Here is an 18,154-nt window from a genome sequence, read left to right on the forward strand (position 1 = left end):
CGTTCAGCCAGACGCAGAATCTAGAAGTGTTGAGGAAATACCATCCCCCAGGAAGGCCAAATATATGAGTGATAATGGTATCCCCCCAGGTAGCCCCACCACCACCACCCCTTCCCACCATCTCCCACCGCCCTCGATCCTATGACAATTCATCTAGTGAGGATGTTTATCAGGAGGATCCTAGTGCTACATACAGTCTACCAAAGTGGGTAGGATCCCCCCATAAAGGGCCGAAGGCCAGGGAGGATGTACAAACCAAAAAATAAAATGTGAGTTGTGCTTTGTCATACCCATGTGGGATGAGGGGACCGCACTGCCATTGACCTCACAAAGGCCTTAGACACCTCAGCCCAGCAGCTCCGGCACAGACATTCCCCAAGGAAATTCCCCACCTCATTTTTGTGTTTCTTCCTCCCTTATTGGTAATGTGGTGAGAAGGGGAAGGGGAAGGGGAAAGGAAAAGGGAAAAGTAGGGGAAGAAAAAGGTGATAGTCGGCAGGAAGGTGAGGAGGAGGAAAATATTCCCCAAGTGGCTTCTGGTTTTCCTCCCAATCCTGGTACCGATGGGGACGGTGGTGGTGATGGCGGTGATGGTGTTGATGAAGCAGTGGATGAAGTGTCGTGGGAATGGGAGGATGGGAGCAATTTTGTTCCCATTCACCAACCATTTACTCGTGGTGACGCGGCAATCCTCTAAGAAGATTGAATTCTTCACAAACTTTTTTTACTAGAGATTTGGTTCTCAGCATCTGCATACTTTCTAGCACTTATGCAGCATTCTGCCGTGGCAGAGCCCCACAAACATCCCATAGCCGGCTGTTTGATGTCGACACATCTGTTGATGAGTTATATCTGTTCTTGGCCTTAATTCTCTTGATGGGACTGATAAAAAAAAAATCAGTTACCTTTGTACTGGACTGTGGACCCCTTTATGTCAACACCTTTCTTTGGAAGAGTTATGGGGAGAAACAGATTCCAATATATTCTCAGCCGTCCCCATTTTTATGATAATGAGGATCCCAGCAACGTAGGCAACACTGACAGGATGCGCTGAATTTGCCTAGTGTTTGATCACCTGAGGGCACGATTCTCATCCTCTTTCTCTCCTTACAGAGACCTGGTCATAGACAAGTCTCGTGTTGTGGAGGGGGAACATTGCCTTCAGGCAATATATCCCTAGAAAAAGACACCGCTTTGGGTTCAAAATTTTCGCCATGCGTGTCTGCAGGACATGGTATGTGCAGGACATAGTCCTGTACACCAGAGCACAGACAGAAATGACAGAGGATAGGACCGTCGGTTTGTCTGGTGCAGTTGCGAAGACAATGATACAGCCGTACCTTTATCATGGGCACATCCTGTACCAGGACAACTGATACACTAGCCCACTTCTCGCTCAGTATTTGCCGGAGCAAAAGACTGGCACCTGCAGTACAGTGAAAAAAAACAAAAAAAAACAGGCAGCACATGGTACAGGTGGGCAAGAAACTGCAAGGGAAGGAGATAGTGTTTTCTCAAGTAAATAATATCCTCGCCACTACCTGGTACCACAACCGCGAGGTAAACCTCCTTTCGACAGTTCATTGCCCCCTGATGCATATCACAAAGACCATCGATTACTGCAGTGAAAAACGTGTGCACATTTGGAAGCCTGAGGCTGTTGTTGATTACAATATCACTATGCGTCAGGTAGACCAGTCAGATGCAATGATATCGAGCGTCGAGTGTGCCAGGCCCACCTTGAAGTGGTACAAGAAACTGTTCTGTCACCTGCTGGATGTAACAATTTTGGATACTCACCTCCTCGACGCCAACACCACACGATCCAGTGAGACTTTCGAGGACTTCATCAGGGAGCTGTGCAGGGAGCTGATTGGCACCCATGGTCGTGATTGTGCCCTTAGAAAAAATTCAATTAGTGGTGAAAATCCCCTTCGCCTCACAGAACGTCATTTCCCAGAGGTAGTGACGGCTCCAGATGTGAAGAGGAATCCCTAACACAGGTGTCACATGTGCCAATACAGCACTGTACGGCCAAGAAAACAGCAAAAGGACACGCGTTACCAATGTGTGGAGTATGATGTGGGGCTGTGCCTCACACCCCGCTTCAGAGAATACGACACCCTACTCAACTTCTGAACTACATGGTGTGTGCGATAAAAGATGCAAGTGAAATGTATATAATCGTAAATAATCTATCTAACTATTGCCAGACGCCTTACTTCCGTAAGGGGTGGCCACAAACAAATCACCTCCTTGTTGACCTGTCCCCCATCATTCCACTGTCCTGCTCCCAGCTCACCCCCCCCCACTCTCATATACCTCTCCACTCCATCCTTCCATCTCATCCTTGGCCTCCCCCTCCCTCTCCCCCCCTCCATCTCACTTATATTCACTCTCCTCGTGAGTCTCTCACTCTCCATCCTCTTCACATGGCCAAACCACCTCAGTGTGTTTCTCCTACCACTTCCTATCACATCCACATCCACACCACAACGCTCCTTCACTTCCTCATTTGTCGGTCTCTCTCTCCATGCAACTCCACATGCTTCTCTCAAAAAACTCATTTCCACTGCTCTCACTCTTGACTTCTGTCCCTCCAGCAAGGTCCAAGCTTCACTTCCATACTTTAGAGTAGATATCACACTATTGTCAGTAGTAGCTACTTCACTTTCATGCTCACTTCCTGTTTTTTATCACTGGTTTCAAGGAACCAGCAACCTTTTTTCCTTGTTGAACCGTTTCAAGCACTTCATCCTCTAAACTTCCATTCTTATTCATCACACCACTCAAGTACTTAAATGCACTCACATTCTCCATTTCCTCCTCATCCAACCTCACTGTACGTTAGGGTGGGTCGATTTTTTTTTTTTTTTTATTCGTAAAACCTTTGCATGGGAAATATGTGCATTGATGCAGAGATTCTATATATGAATTTTTTTTTAAATCCAAAAATATTTAGAGATGCCGCAATGTGATTGAAATTTGACGCAAAATCAGATATGAATTCCAAACGTATTTCATACCAACATGTCTCCTAGACAGATTTTAAATTATATATATATATATATATATATATATATATATATATATATATATATATATATATATATATATATAGTAGATAATGTAATGGAATAAAATGACTATGGACTACTTGTAGTACTGATGCTGTTGCTTTGTTCATATTTTATTTATTTATCATTAATGACTACCCCCTGGGGGTAGGGGGGGGGTTTCAAGAATACTCCCCCAGTATCCCTGCTTGTCGTAAAAGGCGACTAAAAGGGTTGGCGGATTGTTAGTGCCCCTCCCCGGAAAACAACTAACTATAAAAACAAACAATAAGCCTCGGACAAGGACTAACCAAACGATGACGACCAAGGACCGGACAAAGGACATGGTTATCGGAACGTGGAATGTAGGGGGAGCGAATGATGAGGTGAAAGAGAGAAAGATTGTCCAGGTGCTTGAGGGTGCGAAAGTGGATGTATGTGGAATAACTGAAACAAAATGGAGAGGAGAGAATGGGAGTATGGATGGGGTATATGTGCAGGAGTAGGTGAGAATGAGAGTGCAAAGGAAGGAGCATATATTGTTCAGTAAAAGATGGAAAAAGAGCATAAGACAGTATGGATCAGTTGGGTCAAGGATTGTATGGGTAAAGGTGAAAGTTGGAATACAAATGTGAGCGATTGTGTGTGTGTATGTGCCAACGCAAGATCGTGCTAGAAGAGTGAGAGAAGAGTTCTGGACAAATGTAGAAGTGTGCATGGAAAATTTTGGAAGGAATGAGAGAGTGTTTTTGATCGGTGATATGAATGGTAAAGTTGGGAATGTGAAGGTGGATGGAATAGTTGGTGAGTGGGGTGTGCCTGCTGAGATAGATGAGAATGAAAGTGCGTTAGTGGACATTTTTGCTGGGAGGGAGTTGGTGATAGCCAATACCCTATTCAGGCATACAATGATCCGCAGGTATACATGGCAAGTGATGAGAAGGGTGGGTGGTGAACTGAATGAAAGGAAGGCAATGATTGATTATGTGTGTGTGGATGAAAGGATGCGAAGATGTGTAATGGATGCAAGACTGTATAGAGGCTGGGGGAGTGGACTTTCTGACCACTACTTGGTCGTGGCCAGAATTAGGATTCAAGTAAGATGGAGGAATAGAAGAAGGGAAAGACGAGAGGAAGGAGTAGTTGCAAGGAGAGTGGATAGGTTTCAAGAGGATGAGAAAAAGGCAGAGTATAAGAGAGAAGTGGAGGAACGATTGGGCAAATATGAATTGGAGCAGATGGGAGACGTGGAAGGTGTGTGTAGGATATTTACAGAAGAAATATGTGCAGCATGTGATGTGGTGTGTGGAAGGAAGAGAAGACGGAGGGGGGTGCAAGGAACAGCATGGTGGACTGAAGAGGTGAGACAGGCTGTGGCACAAAAGAAGAAAGCATACAATGAATGGATGAGAAATAGGGGCGTGGAAGAAGTTGAGAGGCGGAAGAGAGAGTTATATGTAGAAAGAAAGAGAGAGGTGAAAAGATTAGTAAGAGAGAGTAAGAAAAGAGTGGATGAGGAATTTGGAAGGAATTTGAGTGTAAAGTGGAGGGACTGTAAGAAAATGTTCTGGAAAAAGGTGAAAAGAGTAAGACAGGGTGGAAGTGAAGTGAGCAGGGGAGTGAAAGATAAAAATGGTAGATTACTAGTGGAGAAGGGAAAAAAGTGAGCAGATGGAGAGAACACTTAAGGAATTCTTGAACATAGAGGATGGAAGTAATGAGAGTATAAGTGGCTGGGGAATGGCTGGGAGAAGGAGGGAGGTGAGAAGACAGGAAGAAATCAGTAGGATAGAAGTTGTGGGAGCAATGAAGAAAGTTAAATCGGGGAAAGCCACAGGAATTGATGGAGTGTGTTGTGAAATGCTGAAGCATGGGGGAGAGATAGTAGTAGAATGGATGTGGAAGATGTGCAGATTGGCCTGGGAGGAAGGTAGAGTCCCGGAGGATTGGAAGTCAGGTATAATTATTCCCTTGTACAAAGGAAAAGGGGAAAAAGAAGTGTGTGGTAATCATAGCGGCATTTGTCTTCTTAGTATAATAGGAAAAGTGTATGGTAGAATACTTATTGACAGAGTTAGAGAAAGAACAGAGAAATTAGTTGGAGAAGAACAGGGAGGCTTTAGGAAGGGAAGAGGTTTTGTAAATCAGATATTCATTCTTAGATCTTTAGTGGAAAAGTTTCTAGAGAAGGGAAAGAAGTTGTATGCGGCTTTCATGGATTTGGAGAAAGCATATGACAGGGTGGATAGACAAGGATTGTGGAAAGTGTTAAGAGTATATGGAGTAGATGGGAAGTTGTTGAATGTTGTGAAGAGTATGTACGATGGTGCGAAGGCTGCAGTGCGTGTGGATGGTGAACTAAGTGAATTTTTCTCTTTGAAAGTTGGTTTGAAACAGGGATGTGTCATGTCTCCATGGTTGTTAAATCTGTTCATGGATGAGGCAATAAAAGAGATACAAGGTAGGGTAGTGGATGTTGGAGTGGTCCTGGTGGGAGGGGATAGTGTTTGGAAACTCCCTGTACTGTTGTTTGCAGATGATACTGTGTTGTTGAGTGAAGATGAAGGGGAGCTGCAAGGCTTGGTTGATGAGTTTGGGAGAGTGTGTAAGAAACGGAATGTAAAGGTGAATGTAGGGAAGAGTAAAGTGATGGTCTTTGAGAGAGGTGAAGTCAGTGAATGTACAGTGAGGTTGGATGGTGAGGAATTGGAAAATGTGGGTACGTTTAAGTACTTGGGTAGTGTGATGAGTAAGGATGGAGGTTTGGAGGGTGAAGTGCTTGAAAGGGTACAGCAGGGAAGAAACGTTGCTGGTTCTTTGCAAGCAGTGATAAGAAACAAGGAAGTGAGCATGGAAGTGAAAAAGTTACTACATGACAGTAATGTGATACCAACTCTAACGTACGGAAGTGAAGCTTGAACGTTGTTGGAAGGACACAAGTCAAGAGTGAGAGCAGTGGAAATAAGTTACTTAAGAGGAGCCTGTGGAGTCACATGGAGAGACAGGCTGACGAATGAGGATATAAAGGAGCGTTGTGGTGTTGATGTGGATGTGATAGGAAGCGTTATGAGAAACACACTGAGGTGGTTTGGCCATGTGGAGAGGATGGAGGGTGAAAGACTGACGAAGAGAGTGTATGTGAGTGAGGTGGAGAGGGGAAGAGGGAGGGGGAGGCCGAGGATGAGATGGAGGGATGGAGTGGAGAGATATATGAGAGAGGGGGTGTGAGTTGGGAGCAGGACAGTGAAATGGCGGGGGACAGGGCGACTTGGAGGCGATTTGTTTGTGGCCACCCCAAACGGGATTGAGGCGTCTGACAATAGATTGATAGATAGATAGACTATTTATTCACTTGCATGTGAAATTTGACAGTTTTGAGAGCTCACTGATATTAAATATAATGGATCATTATTGACAATTTAAACACATGGGTAGTGCAGTGAAAATTAAAAAAGCGGTCAAGCGAAAACTTCTCCCAGCTGTCTTCCTTTTTGGAGAGGCAGAGTTTCCTGAAAAACAACTTTCTACATGTGATGAAGTTATTCAACATTATCTCCATGTAAAAGTAGTCCTTCTTGATGAGAATGAAGGAAAAAAAGAGCCAGCTGCCAATGAAGTAGGAAAACAAGTGGCAGCCGTAGTGACTGAAATTTGGAAAAAGCTTCAATTCCCACAGTTTCTCTGCAACAAGTACTAGCTAAAGTGAAGATGTGTCATAATAAGTACAGACAAATTATGAAGACTGACCGGATACGTAAAGACTTTGAAACTAATTTGTAGGATTTTAAGAGAATAAACTAACAGATTTTTTATATTGCAGCGTGTGTGTGAACTTCTCATTGTGTTCTTGTGAGAAAAATCGTAAAGTTCCAATAGAAGAACGTTCCTTTTTGATTGATCAACGGAGTTCCAGGAAAATGTTTATCCAAGGTATTGATCATATGACTGGTAGGAAGCTTCAGAAACGCTCAGAACGGAAAGAAAAAGAAAGACATCGACTTGAGAGGTATGTGACTGATGACATGCCATCAACATCTGCAGCGGATACTTGCGATATGAGTTATTCTGATAGTTCAGATGACGGTGAGACAGACAATAGAGGTGGAGATGATATTGAGAAAGACGGTGAGACAGGTAATAGAGGTGGAGATGATATTGAGAAAGACGATGAGACAAGTAATAGAGGTGGAGATGATATTGAGAAAGACGGTGAGACAAGTAATAGATGTGGAGATGATATTGAGAAAGACGGTGAGACAAGTAATAGAGGTGGAGATGATATTGAGAAAGACGGTGAGACAAGTAATAAAGGTGGATATGATATTGAGAAAGACGGTGAGACAAGTAATAGAGGTGGAGATGATATTGAGAAAGACGGTGAGGCAAGTAATAGAGGTGGAGATGATATTGAGAAAGACGGTGAGACAGGTAATAGAGGTGGAGATGATATTGAGAAAGACGGTGAGACAGGTAATAGAGGTGGAGATGATATTGAGAAAGACGGTGAGACAAGTAATAGAGGTGGAGATGATATTGAGAAAGACGGTGAGACAAGTAATAGAGGTGGAGATGATATTGAGAAAGACGGTGAGACAAGTAATAGAGGTGGAGATGATATTGAGAAAGACGGTGAGACAAGTAATAGAGGTGGAGATGATATTGAGAAACAATCACCAAAATCAAGCCAACTGAGAATAAAGCTACCATCTTTAGCAAGGTCATGTGACAGATATAGAGTTTCTGATCGAGCAGGGGCAGCAATAGCATCAGCTGCATTAGAGAATTTTGGTCTAATTAGTACTCAGGAAAAATCAAATGTAGTAGACAAAAGTAAACTGAGAAGACAAATGAAGAAAGTAAGGAGAGACTTAAATGAAGCAAGGAAACAAAATATAATAGAGGCCTTATATTTTGATGGGAGGAAGGATAACACAAAAGTAAATATGAAGAAAACTGGTGGATATTACTCTAAAACTATAAAGGAGGAACATATTACTCTGACTGCTGAGCCTGATTCAAAACATATTGGACACTTTACTCCCCAAACTGGAAATGCAACAAATATAGCGATTATTGAATATCTAAAGAAAGAAGAAGTGAATACAGATGATTTGAAAGTAATTGGCTGTGATGGAACAAACACTAATGTTGGCAGGAAAAATGGTGTAATTAGACTACTTGAGTCTTATTTCAAGAAACCATTTCACTGGTTTGTCTGCCTACTTCATACCAATGAATTGCCTTTACGACATATACTACACCACCTAGATCAGTGGTTCCCAACCTTTTTCTGATTGAGTACCACCTGGAGGTCCCATACAGTCGCCTCGTACCACCTGGTTCCAGAAAAACTCAAATTGATAAGATATCAGTTTATTCACAAGTAGAACACACAAATAAACTAAAAACAAAGTACACAATTTAATGCGAGGGCTGCATCTGTTTCTTCTCCACCAGCTGGTCGATGCGGGGCATAACTTTGCTCACAGCACATCGGAAATCATGCCCGGGCGCAGCAAGACGGTTCTGGCTCTTTGATTTAATGGTCATCATGGCTGAGAACCCCTGCTCGCACTCCCACGTAGAGGGAAAAATCAGTAGCTGGGGAACAGCGTGACGAGCTAGTGTGGGGTACGAGGAGGCCATGCTTACCCAGAAGTTCATAGGAGAGCATTCCTTGTGCTTCATCTTTGCTGTCTCATCAGCCTGGATATCTATGAGCTCCTCTTGTTCCCCGGTCCAGACAGGCAGATCGGCTGGATCAACGGAGAACGGATGGGTGATGTAGGCACAACATGTCACGTCCGGGAAGTAATACATCAACTCAGTCTTGAGCAGTGAGAGGTGATGGACGATTTCTTGGGAAAATTGATCATTGGGCTCGCTCTCAAGGGTAGTCAGGAGTTTGAACATTCCGTAGTGTTTCCTTTCCACGTTCTTGATCCAGAGGTCCAACTTCCGGACAAATGCTCCTAGCTTCAAGATGAAATCTGAGACAGAGCAGTTGGGCCCTTGGAATGACAGGTTTAAGTGGTTGAGGGCCCCCAAAATGTCTGAAAGGTAGGCCAACCTTGAGATAAACTCCTCGTCCTCCAGATCTTTTTGAAAATCGTGTTTTTTCTCCATGAAGAATACGAGGAGTTCATCCCTCAGTTCAAAGAGACGTCTCATTGTATTCCCCCGGGAGAGCCAGCGAACCTCAATGTGGTAGAGGAGACAGATGTGGTCGGAGCCGAAATCTTCACAGAGCAGTTTGAACAGCCGAGTATTCAGGGCGGATGTTATGACGAAATTCACGATTTTGATAACTCGGTTCAAGCATGATAACAACTTCGGAGGGAGCACCTTAGCGCAAAGGGCGAATCTGTGTATGAAACAATGGACAGTGGTGGCGTTTGGTGACACAGCTTTCACATGGGCCTGAAACTCTGACTTTCGACCGAGAATAGACGGAGCCCCATCTGTCGTGCATCCGACTAACTTTCTCCAATCCAGTTCATTCTGCTTGAAGAAATTGTCCAAAACGTTGAAAATATCCTTTCCTTTTGTTGTAATGGACAGTTCTTGACTCAGCAGTAGCTCAGTCTTCACAGTATTATTCTGTGTGAAGCAGACGTAGACAAGTAGTTGACAGCAGTTGGCAACGTCTGTCGATTCATCGAGTTGAATGGCAAACCCAAACTTTGAGGCTCTCACTCCTGCCATCACTTGGTCAGCAATGTCGCTTGACATTTCCTCGATACGGCGCTGTACAGTGTTGTTTGAGAGGGAAACACTATCCAACTTCGCCACCGCCTCCTCTCCAATCACGTGTTTGACCAAGATCTTTGCCGCTGGCATGACGAGAGACTCTGCAATGGTATGCGCCTTCATGTTTTTGGCCACCAGAAGAGCAACTTCATAGGATGCTTTGACAATCCCTGCCCCTTTCTGGTACATCTGGCCAGTCTTGTCCAGGCGCTGCCGCTTCACGTTCTCGCCAAGTCGCTGGAAGTAGGTCTGATCTCGGTCCTTCTTGTCTGCGTGGTTCGTCTCAAGATGACGTTTGAGTAGGCTAGGTTTCATGGACTCATTGGAAAGAGTCTTCATGTAGACCACACACTGCGGAAGAGATTCTCCTCCACGTTCGATTGCTATGAAACCATACTTTATGTATGTCGGGTCATACTTTCGCTTCGGTATGTTACCAAATCCTGTGGAAAAGAAAAAAAATATGAAAAATAATTAATCAAGAAATAAATAAATATAGAAATAGAAAAAATAAATAAAGATACAATATAACAACAAATGAAGGGAAATATAGACGAGGGCATCTTGGTTACTTACTTTACTAAGTGATAAGACACATACACGTCCACAGTATGGAGGCAGTGGGATAACTGCCAGCGCCAGACGCCAGTGGACCATTACGTGACGTTATAATAGTTGTCAAGTGCCGACAACTAAAAATCGCACATGACCCCGAAAGTGCTCGCGTACCACCTGGAAGGCCCTTGAGTACCACTAGTGGTACGCGTACCACAGGTTGGGAACCACTGATCTAGATGGAGGAACAAAAGGACCTAACCATCTCACTGGACCAATTGGCAAAAACTTGATAAATTGTGAGACTATGCCAATTGTTAAATATACTGTATGGCTATCAAAGGCAACAACATTCCAAAATACTCTGATGGACTTGAACTAAGCAAAGATCAAAGTTACGTTTTGGAAATATGTAATGCTGTTTCCGATGGCATTTGTCCACCAGATCTCAAGCATCGTAACTCAGGGCCTATTAACCATGCAAGGTGGCTAACTACTGCCAACAGAATCTTGTGACTATATGTTGCTAGTAGTAAAACATCAGAACAACTGATTACACTAACCACATTCATCATGCGAGTGTGTCCCAGCATGGTTTGAAATTAAGCACAACTCCTCCTACAGTCATGGACCAAGAAATCTGTGGCTTATGATCTCCAACTCAAGATACTTGGCAGATGATCTTAAGTCAGTGATAGATCCTGTTCTTCAAAGAAATGCTTACTTTGCTCACCAGGAAAATATTCTAGTTGCTGTGCTTTCAGATAGCAGGAGAGAGATCCAGGAGCTGGCTTTTAGAAGAATCATGGTAGCTAGAAACCAAAAGGAGACTAGTGCACTTCCACGGAAGTTTGAGATACCTAAGCTAAATTTCAATGCAAATGATTACACAGACATGATTTTTTTAAACAATTATCCAAGACATGAACCACCTATGATCATGGAATTAACAGTCCCTGAGATGAAAGCCATAGTGCAAGGAGATGTGTGTGCTATCTCCAAGAGATATCCTTGCCATGCTCGGGCAGTAGAAAGACATGTTAAATTAGTTACAGAAGCTTCGGCCTCGGTATGTGGAGAGAGGGAACGTGACGGATTTATCCATACACGAATTGAAGCAAGACAAATAATGCCCAAATTTGACACTAAATCAGACTACAAATGCAGTTAAGTAATTGATTTAATGGAGGGAGGATGGGATGGGCGTGGTGTGGAACTCGAAATGCAGCCACCTCCTCGTGGTGAGTTGTTGGTGACTTATCTCACGTATCAAGATAGGTCAGCGAAGAGGTGCAAACAATTAGAGGAATTGCGGCACCTCTATATATTGGTCTATTGCAATGAAATTTGAACAGTAGGCTCATTATGGCATTCTACAAGTTTCTGAAACACAAGCCAAGTGAAATTTTGAAAAAAAGTTGTTTTTCATCAATTTTCGACCCACCCTACTGTACGTTCACTGACTTCACGTCTCTCAAAGTCTAACTCTTCCCTACTTTCATCTTTAATTTCCGTTTCTTACACACTCTCCCAAACTCATCCACCAAGCCTTGCAATTCCCCTTTGTCTTCAATTAACACAGTATCATCTACAAACAACAGTACAGGGAGTTTCCTAAGTAAATGTAGTATAAGAAACTAGTGTTAGTGATTTTTATACTAGTAAGTGAAGTAAAATAAGTTATACATGTATGTGTGTGTGTGGGAGAGAATATACTAAATGAAAGGACATGGCATGAATACATTGCCGTGCGAGAAAAGAGAATGATAGTGTGTTGAGTGTGAAAGAAAACACACAAAGAGTGAATAGACTGTGAAAAGAATTATAAGTCATGTGGAAAACAAATATAATGTATAGTATAATACATGTGGGCACAGACTTTCTACCGCAGAAACTTAGAAAAAGAACCATTACGAACATTATATGGGCAATCCAACTCACTCACTCGCTTGTCATATAGTAATGCGCCAACGTACATAAGTGGCTTGGGGATACTTCCTATATCATCTATATACCCAACAAGAGTGTCCTTGGCTCAAATAGCATAGTCACTGATGAAGAACATGCAGAGCTTCTGCCTCCTCGCGCTCTTTGGCGGCGAAGTCTATGGGCGTTACTCCAAAGTTTTCAGCCGTCTGCTCAGGAAGAATCGACCTCAAAATCGACCTAAATGGCTTCTGTGAGTATTTTTATGGTTGTTCTCCATGTTTTCTCATCATTTCTAACCTATCCAGCCAAAAAAAAAAAAAAAGGTCGGAAATTGGCCGGCACCACAGCTCCACGAGGGTCCACAGTCTGCTGGCACGCGGCAAGTTAATGATGAAAATGCAGGCCTACGAGTTGCGAGGCCTAGTTGTTGTAAAAATTAATGTGAATCCGGAGTTTAGTGTTTTCAGAGTCAGGTGCTTGGAATTTTTAGCTGTTGTACGATTTTGTACCTGTAAAGTTAGCCATTGTGCAGTCAGTTGCCAGTAAGGTTTAGCAGTTGTGTGGTCAGGTGCCTGTAAGGTTTGGCGGTTGTATGGTCAGGCACCTATACAGTTAGCAGATGTGTGGTCAGGTGCCTGTAAAATTAGCAGTCGTGAAGTCAGGTGCCATTGAGGTGCAGCAGTTGTGTGGTCAGGTGCCTGTAAGGTTTAGCAGTTGTGTGGTCAGGTGCCTGTAAGGTTTAGCAGTTGTGTGGTCAGGTGCCTGTAAGGTTTAGCAGTTGTGTGGTCAGGTGCCTGTAAAGTTATCAGTTGTGTGGTCATGTGCCGGTAAGGTTTAGCGGTTGTGTTGTCATGTGCTTTTAAAGTGTTGTGGTTGTGCAGTCAGGTTGTAAAGTTTAGCTGTTGTGCAGTAAGGTGCTTGCAAGGCTCGTAATGATATCCTCCTTTACCTGTTCATTGCAGTACATTACAACCACTCTACCAAAATGTTAGGTGTCGGAGAGAGACACAGGTTAGAGCTTGAGTTGTTTATTTGCTCTGACTCTCTGAAGATGGATTCTGTGTAGCCCGAAACGTTAAAGGAAATAATGACTTCAAACTCTAACCTGTAACTCTCTCTCACCCAACATTTCCACTTCTCACAATGGATCTTCCTATCTATCTATCTATCTATTGCAAGATGCCTCAATCCCGTTTGGGGTGGCCACAAACAAATCGCCTTCAAGTCGTCCTGTCCCCCGCCATTTCACTGCCCTGCTCCCAACTCATACCCCCCTCACTCATATATCTCTCCACCCCATCCCTCCATCTCATTCTCGGCCTCCCCCTCCCTCTTCCCCACTCCACCTCACTCACATAAACTCTCTTCGTCAGTATTTCACCCTCCATCCTCTCCACATGGCCAAACCACCTCAGTGTGTTCCTCATAACACTTCCTATCACATCCACATCAACACCACAACGCTCCTTTATATCCTCATTCGTCAGCCTCAATCTCCATGTGTCTCCACAGGCTCCTCTTAAATAACTCATTTCCACTGCTCTCACTCTTGACTTGTATCCTTCCAACAACGTCCAAGCTTCACTTCCGTACGTTAGAGTTGGTATCACAATACTGTCATGTAGTAACTTTTTCACTTCCATGCTCACTTCCCTGTTTCTTATCACTGCTTGCAAAGAACCAGCAGCCTTTCTTCCCTGCTGTACCCTTTCAAGCACTTCACCCTCCAAACCTCCATCCTTACCCATCACACTACCCAAGTACTTAACCGTACTCACATTTTCCAATTCCTCACCATCCAACCTCACTGTACATTCACTGACTTCACCTCTCTCACAGACCATCACTTTACTCTTCCCTACATTCACCTTTACATTCCGTTTCTTGCACACTCTCCCAAACTCATCCACCAAGCCTTGCAGCTCCCCTTCGTCTTCACTCAACAACACAGTATCATCTGTAAACAACAGAACAAGGAATTTCCAAACAACTATCCTCTCTCACCAGGGCCACTCCAACATCCACTACCCTACCTTGTACCTCTTTTATTACCCCATCCATGAACAGATTGAACAACCATGGAGACATGACACATCCCTGTTTCAAACCAACCTCCAAAGAGAAAAAATCACTTAGTTCACCATCCACACGCACTGCAGCCTTCGCACCATCATACATATTCTTCACAGCATTCAACAACTTTCCATCTACTCCATATATTCTTAATACTTTCCACAATCCTTGTCTATCCACCCTGTCATATGCTTTCTCCAAATCCATGAAAGCCGCATGCAACTTCTTTCCCTTGTCTAGAAACTTTTCCACTAAAGATCTAAGAATGAATATTATATCTACACAACCTCTTCCCTTCCTAAAGCCTCCCTGTTCTTCTCCAACTAATTCCTCTGTTCTTTCTATAACTCTGTCAATAAGTATCCTACCATACACTTTTCCTATTATACTAAGAAGACAAATGCCTCTATGATTACCACACACTTCTTTTTCTCGTTTTCCTTTGTACAAGGAAATAATTATACCTGACTTCCAATCCTCCGGGACTCTACCTTCCTCCCAGGCCACTCTGCACATCTTCCACATCCATTCTACTACTATCTCTCCCCCATGCTTCAGCATTTCACAACACACTCCATCAATTCCTGGGGCTTTCCCCATTTTGACTTTCTTCATTGCTTCCACAACATCTATCCTACTGATTTCTTCCTGTCTTCTCACCTCCCTCCTTCTCCCAGCCATTCCCCAGCCACTTATACTCCCATTACTTCCATCCTCTACGTTCAGCAATTCCTTAAAGTATTCTCTCCATCTGCTCACTTTTTCTCCCTTCTCCACTAGTAATCTACCATTTTTATCTTTCACTCCCCTACTAACCTCACTTCCACCCTGTCTTACTCTCCTCACCTTCCAGAACATCTTACAGTCCCTCCACTTTACACTCAAATTCCTTCCAAATTCCTCATCCACTCTCTTCTTACTCTTTCTTACTAATCTTTTCACCTTTCTCTTTCTTTCTACATATAACTCTCTCTTCCGCCTCTCAACTTCTTCCACGCCCCTATTTCTCATCCATTCATTGTATGCTTTCTTCTTTTGTGCCACAGCCTGTCTCACCTCTTCAGTCCACCACGCTGTTCCTTGCACCCCCCTCCGTCTTCTCTTCCTTCCACACACCACATCACATGCTGCACATATTTCTTCTGTAAACATCCTGCACACACCTTCCACGTCCCCCATCTGCTCCAATTCATATTGGCCCAATCGTTCCTCCACTTCTCTCTTATAATCTGCCTTTTTCTCATTCTCTTGTAACCTTTCCACTCTCCTTGCAACTACTCCTTCCTCTTGTCTTTCCCTTCTTCTATTCCTTCATCTTACTTGTATCCTAATTCTGGCCACCACCAAGTAGTGGTCAGAAAGTCCACTCCCCCAACCTCTATAAGCTCTTGCATCCATTACACATCTTCACATCCTTTCATTCACACACACACAATCAATCATTGCCTTCCTTTCATTCAGTTCACCACCCACCCTTCTCATCACTCGCCATGTATACCTGTGGATCATTTTATGCCTGAAGGGGGTACTGGCTATCACCAACCCCCTCCCAGCACTAATGTCCACTAACGCACTCCCATTCTCATCTATCGCAGCATGCACACCCCACTCACCAACTATTCCATCCACTTTCACATTCCCTACTTTACCATTCATGTCACCGATCAAAAACACTCTTTCATTCCTTCCAAACTTTTCCATTCACATTTCCACATTTGTCCAGAACTCTTCTCTCAGTCTGCTAGGATGATCTTGCATTGGCGCATACACACACACAATCGCCCACATTTGTATTCCAACTTTCAACTTTACCCACACAATCCTTGACCCAACTGATCCATACTGTCTTATGCTCTTCTTCCATCTTTTACTCACAACTATACATACTCCCTCCTTTGCCCTCTCATTCTCACCTACTCCTGCACATATACCCCATCCGTACTCCCATTTTCTCACACTTTCTCCTCTCGATTTTGTTTCAGTCATTCCACATACATCCACTTTTGCACCCTCAAGCACCTGGAGAATCTCTTTCTCTTTCACCTCATCATTCGCTCCTCTTACATTCCACGTAGCCATTATCAAGTCCTTTGTCCGGTCCTGGGTCGTCATTGTTTGGTCAGTCCTTGTCCGAGGCTTCTTGTTTGTGTTTTTAGTTAGTTGTTTTCCGGGGAGGGGCACTAACCCTCCGCCAACCCTTTTAGTCGCCTTTTACGACAAGCAGGGATACTGGGGGAGTATTCTTGAAAAACCCTCCCCCCCCCAGGGGGGTAGGGAGAGAGATACTGGTTAAAACTTGAATACTTTATTTTCTTTAAAGTTTCGGGCTATACAGAACCCATCTTCATCTCGAAACGTTAGAGGAAATAAAGCACTCAAATTCTGCCTTGTGTCTCCAATCCAGTATTTCTACTTGTGGCAATGGATCATCTACCAGCACTCTACATTTCCCATTTACCTCGCCATGATCCAAATACACACTGAAAATCTACACAACCACACCACTCATTAATATCACTAAGCATCACGTTATGGATAAGGAAATGTTTTTATCCTTACCGTAACTTCGTCTGTTCTCACCGTCAGCAATCTGACCTCTACTCCCGTCTTCCTTATTCTTGGTTGCTTCTGATGGCTTGTTGCATGGAAGGGCAATTAAATCCATTCTTGCTTCACGCTTCTGCAAAATCAGTGTCGATAGTTTTTAGAAGATGATAAATAGTTATGAAAAAATTAAGTTGGTTTGCTTTCACCTATCAGAACTGGTCCATTAATACTAATGTTGGTTTGCTTTCACCTAACAGAACTGGTCCATTAATACTAATGTTGGTTTGCTTTCACCTAACAGAACTGGTCCATTAATACTTGGACACTAAGACTGGTATTCTCGATGGTCAAGGAAGTTCCCCAACACCTTTTTGTGATTCATTTTGTCAATTTCATCTGACTATTCCCTTCTGTGTCACATATATTCTTCCCTTATCGTCATACTCTGCTAAAATATCGTACAAAAGAATAACAATGAGTCATATTCTAAATTAAGTCACTAAAGAAGAAGTGTTAGGGAGTTTCCTTATTCGACGTGAATTCGAACCTAAGGATGGTATTCTCGTTGGTTAAGGAAGTTCCCCAGCACTTCTTCCTTAGCGATTTATTTTTTGGATATCTGGTCAATATCATTGTCTGCGTTATTTTTGAAGTCTAAGCCGATGCTGGAAGGACTTGTGAAACAGAATAGGTCAGTAAGATGTAATAAAAAAAGAAAAAAAATCATTTAAGAAGTGTTAGGGAGTTCCTTAGCCGATGAGAATACGAAACATTGAAAAACTGTACTGATGTCTTATTTTAATACTGAGATGCACAGAATATGTCGCAGTTGGTCAAAAATCAAGGCAAAATTAAAGAGAAACAACTGCAGTATATTATTTTTAATTAAGATTTGGAAGGACATTTCGATCTGGTGGGTTTAGATATATGGTCTTCACAAACAACCTTCGCTTGAAAGGAGCCCTCCTGAGTTGGATGAAATTGTCTGACAGAGAGTAGTAGTAGTAGTAGTAGTAGTAGTAGAAGTAGTTGTTGTTGTAGTTTTAAGAAGCAGTAGTGGTAGTTTTTTGTAGGAGTAGTAGTAGTAGTAATAGAAGCAAAGAAGATGAAGTGGTAGTAGTAGTAATAGTAGTAGTAGTAGTAGTAATAGTAGTAGTAGTAGTAGTAATAGTAGTAGTAGTAGTAATAGTAGTAGTAGTAGTAGTAATAGTAGTAGTAGTAGTAGATTTTAGAAGTAGTAGCAG

At 43.0% G+C, this 18,154-nt stretch overlaps 1 protein-coding gene across 1 annotated transcript; it reads right to left on the reverse strand.

Moving 5' to 3' along the window:
* Positions 1 to 8,477: 8,477 nt before the first annotated feature.
* LOC145407422 (zinc finger BED domain-containing protein 5-like) lies at positions 8,478 to 17,028 on the reverse strand. The gene is made up of 2 exons (XM_080278351.1): positions 16,944 to 17,028; positions 8,478 to 10,249 (listed from the first exon to the last, which is right to left on the reverse strand). The coding sequence occupies exons 1-2, from the start codon at positions 17,026 to 17,028 to the stop codon at positions 8,478 to 8,480; spliced, it is 1,857 nt and encodes a 618-aa protein (XP_080134477.1).
* Positions 17,029 to 18,154: the final 1,126 nt, after the last annotated feature.

The sequence above is a fragment of the Coenobita brevimanus genome, chromosome 73 (assembly GCF_032717465.1).
Source record: "Coenobita brevimanus isolate Jiangsu-jjx chromosome 73, ASM3271746v2, whole genome shotgun sequence".
Classification (NCBI taxonomy): domain Eukaryota; kingdom Metazoa; phylum Arthropoda; class Malacostraca; order Decapoda; family Coenobitidae; genus Coenobita; species Coenobita brevimanus.

Excerpts from the sequence above, each read along its gene's own strand:
- LOC145407422 (XM_080278351.1), bottom strand. The coding sequence starts at position 17,028 with ATGGATTTAATTGCCCTTCCATGCAACAAGCCATCAGAAGCAACCAAG. Across the intron at positions 10,250-16,943 it reads TAGAGGTCAGATTGCTGACG|GATTTGGTAACATACCGAAG; the intron begins GTGAGAACAGAC and ends TCTTTTCCACAG.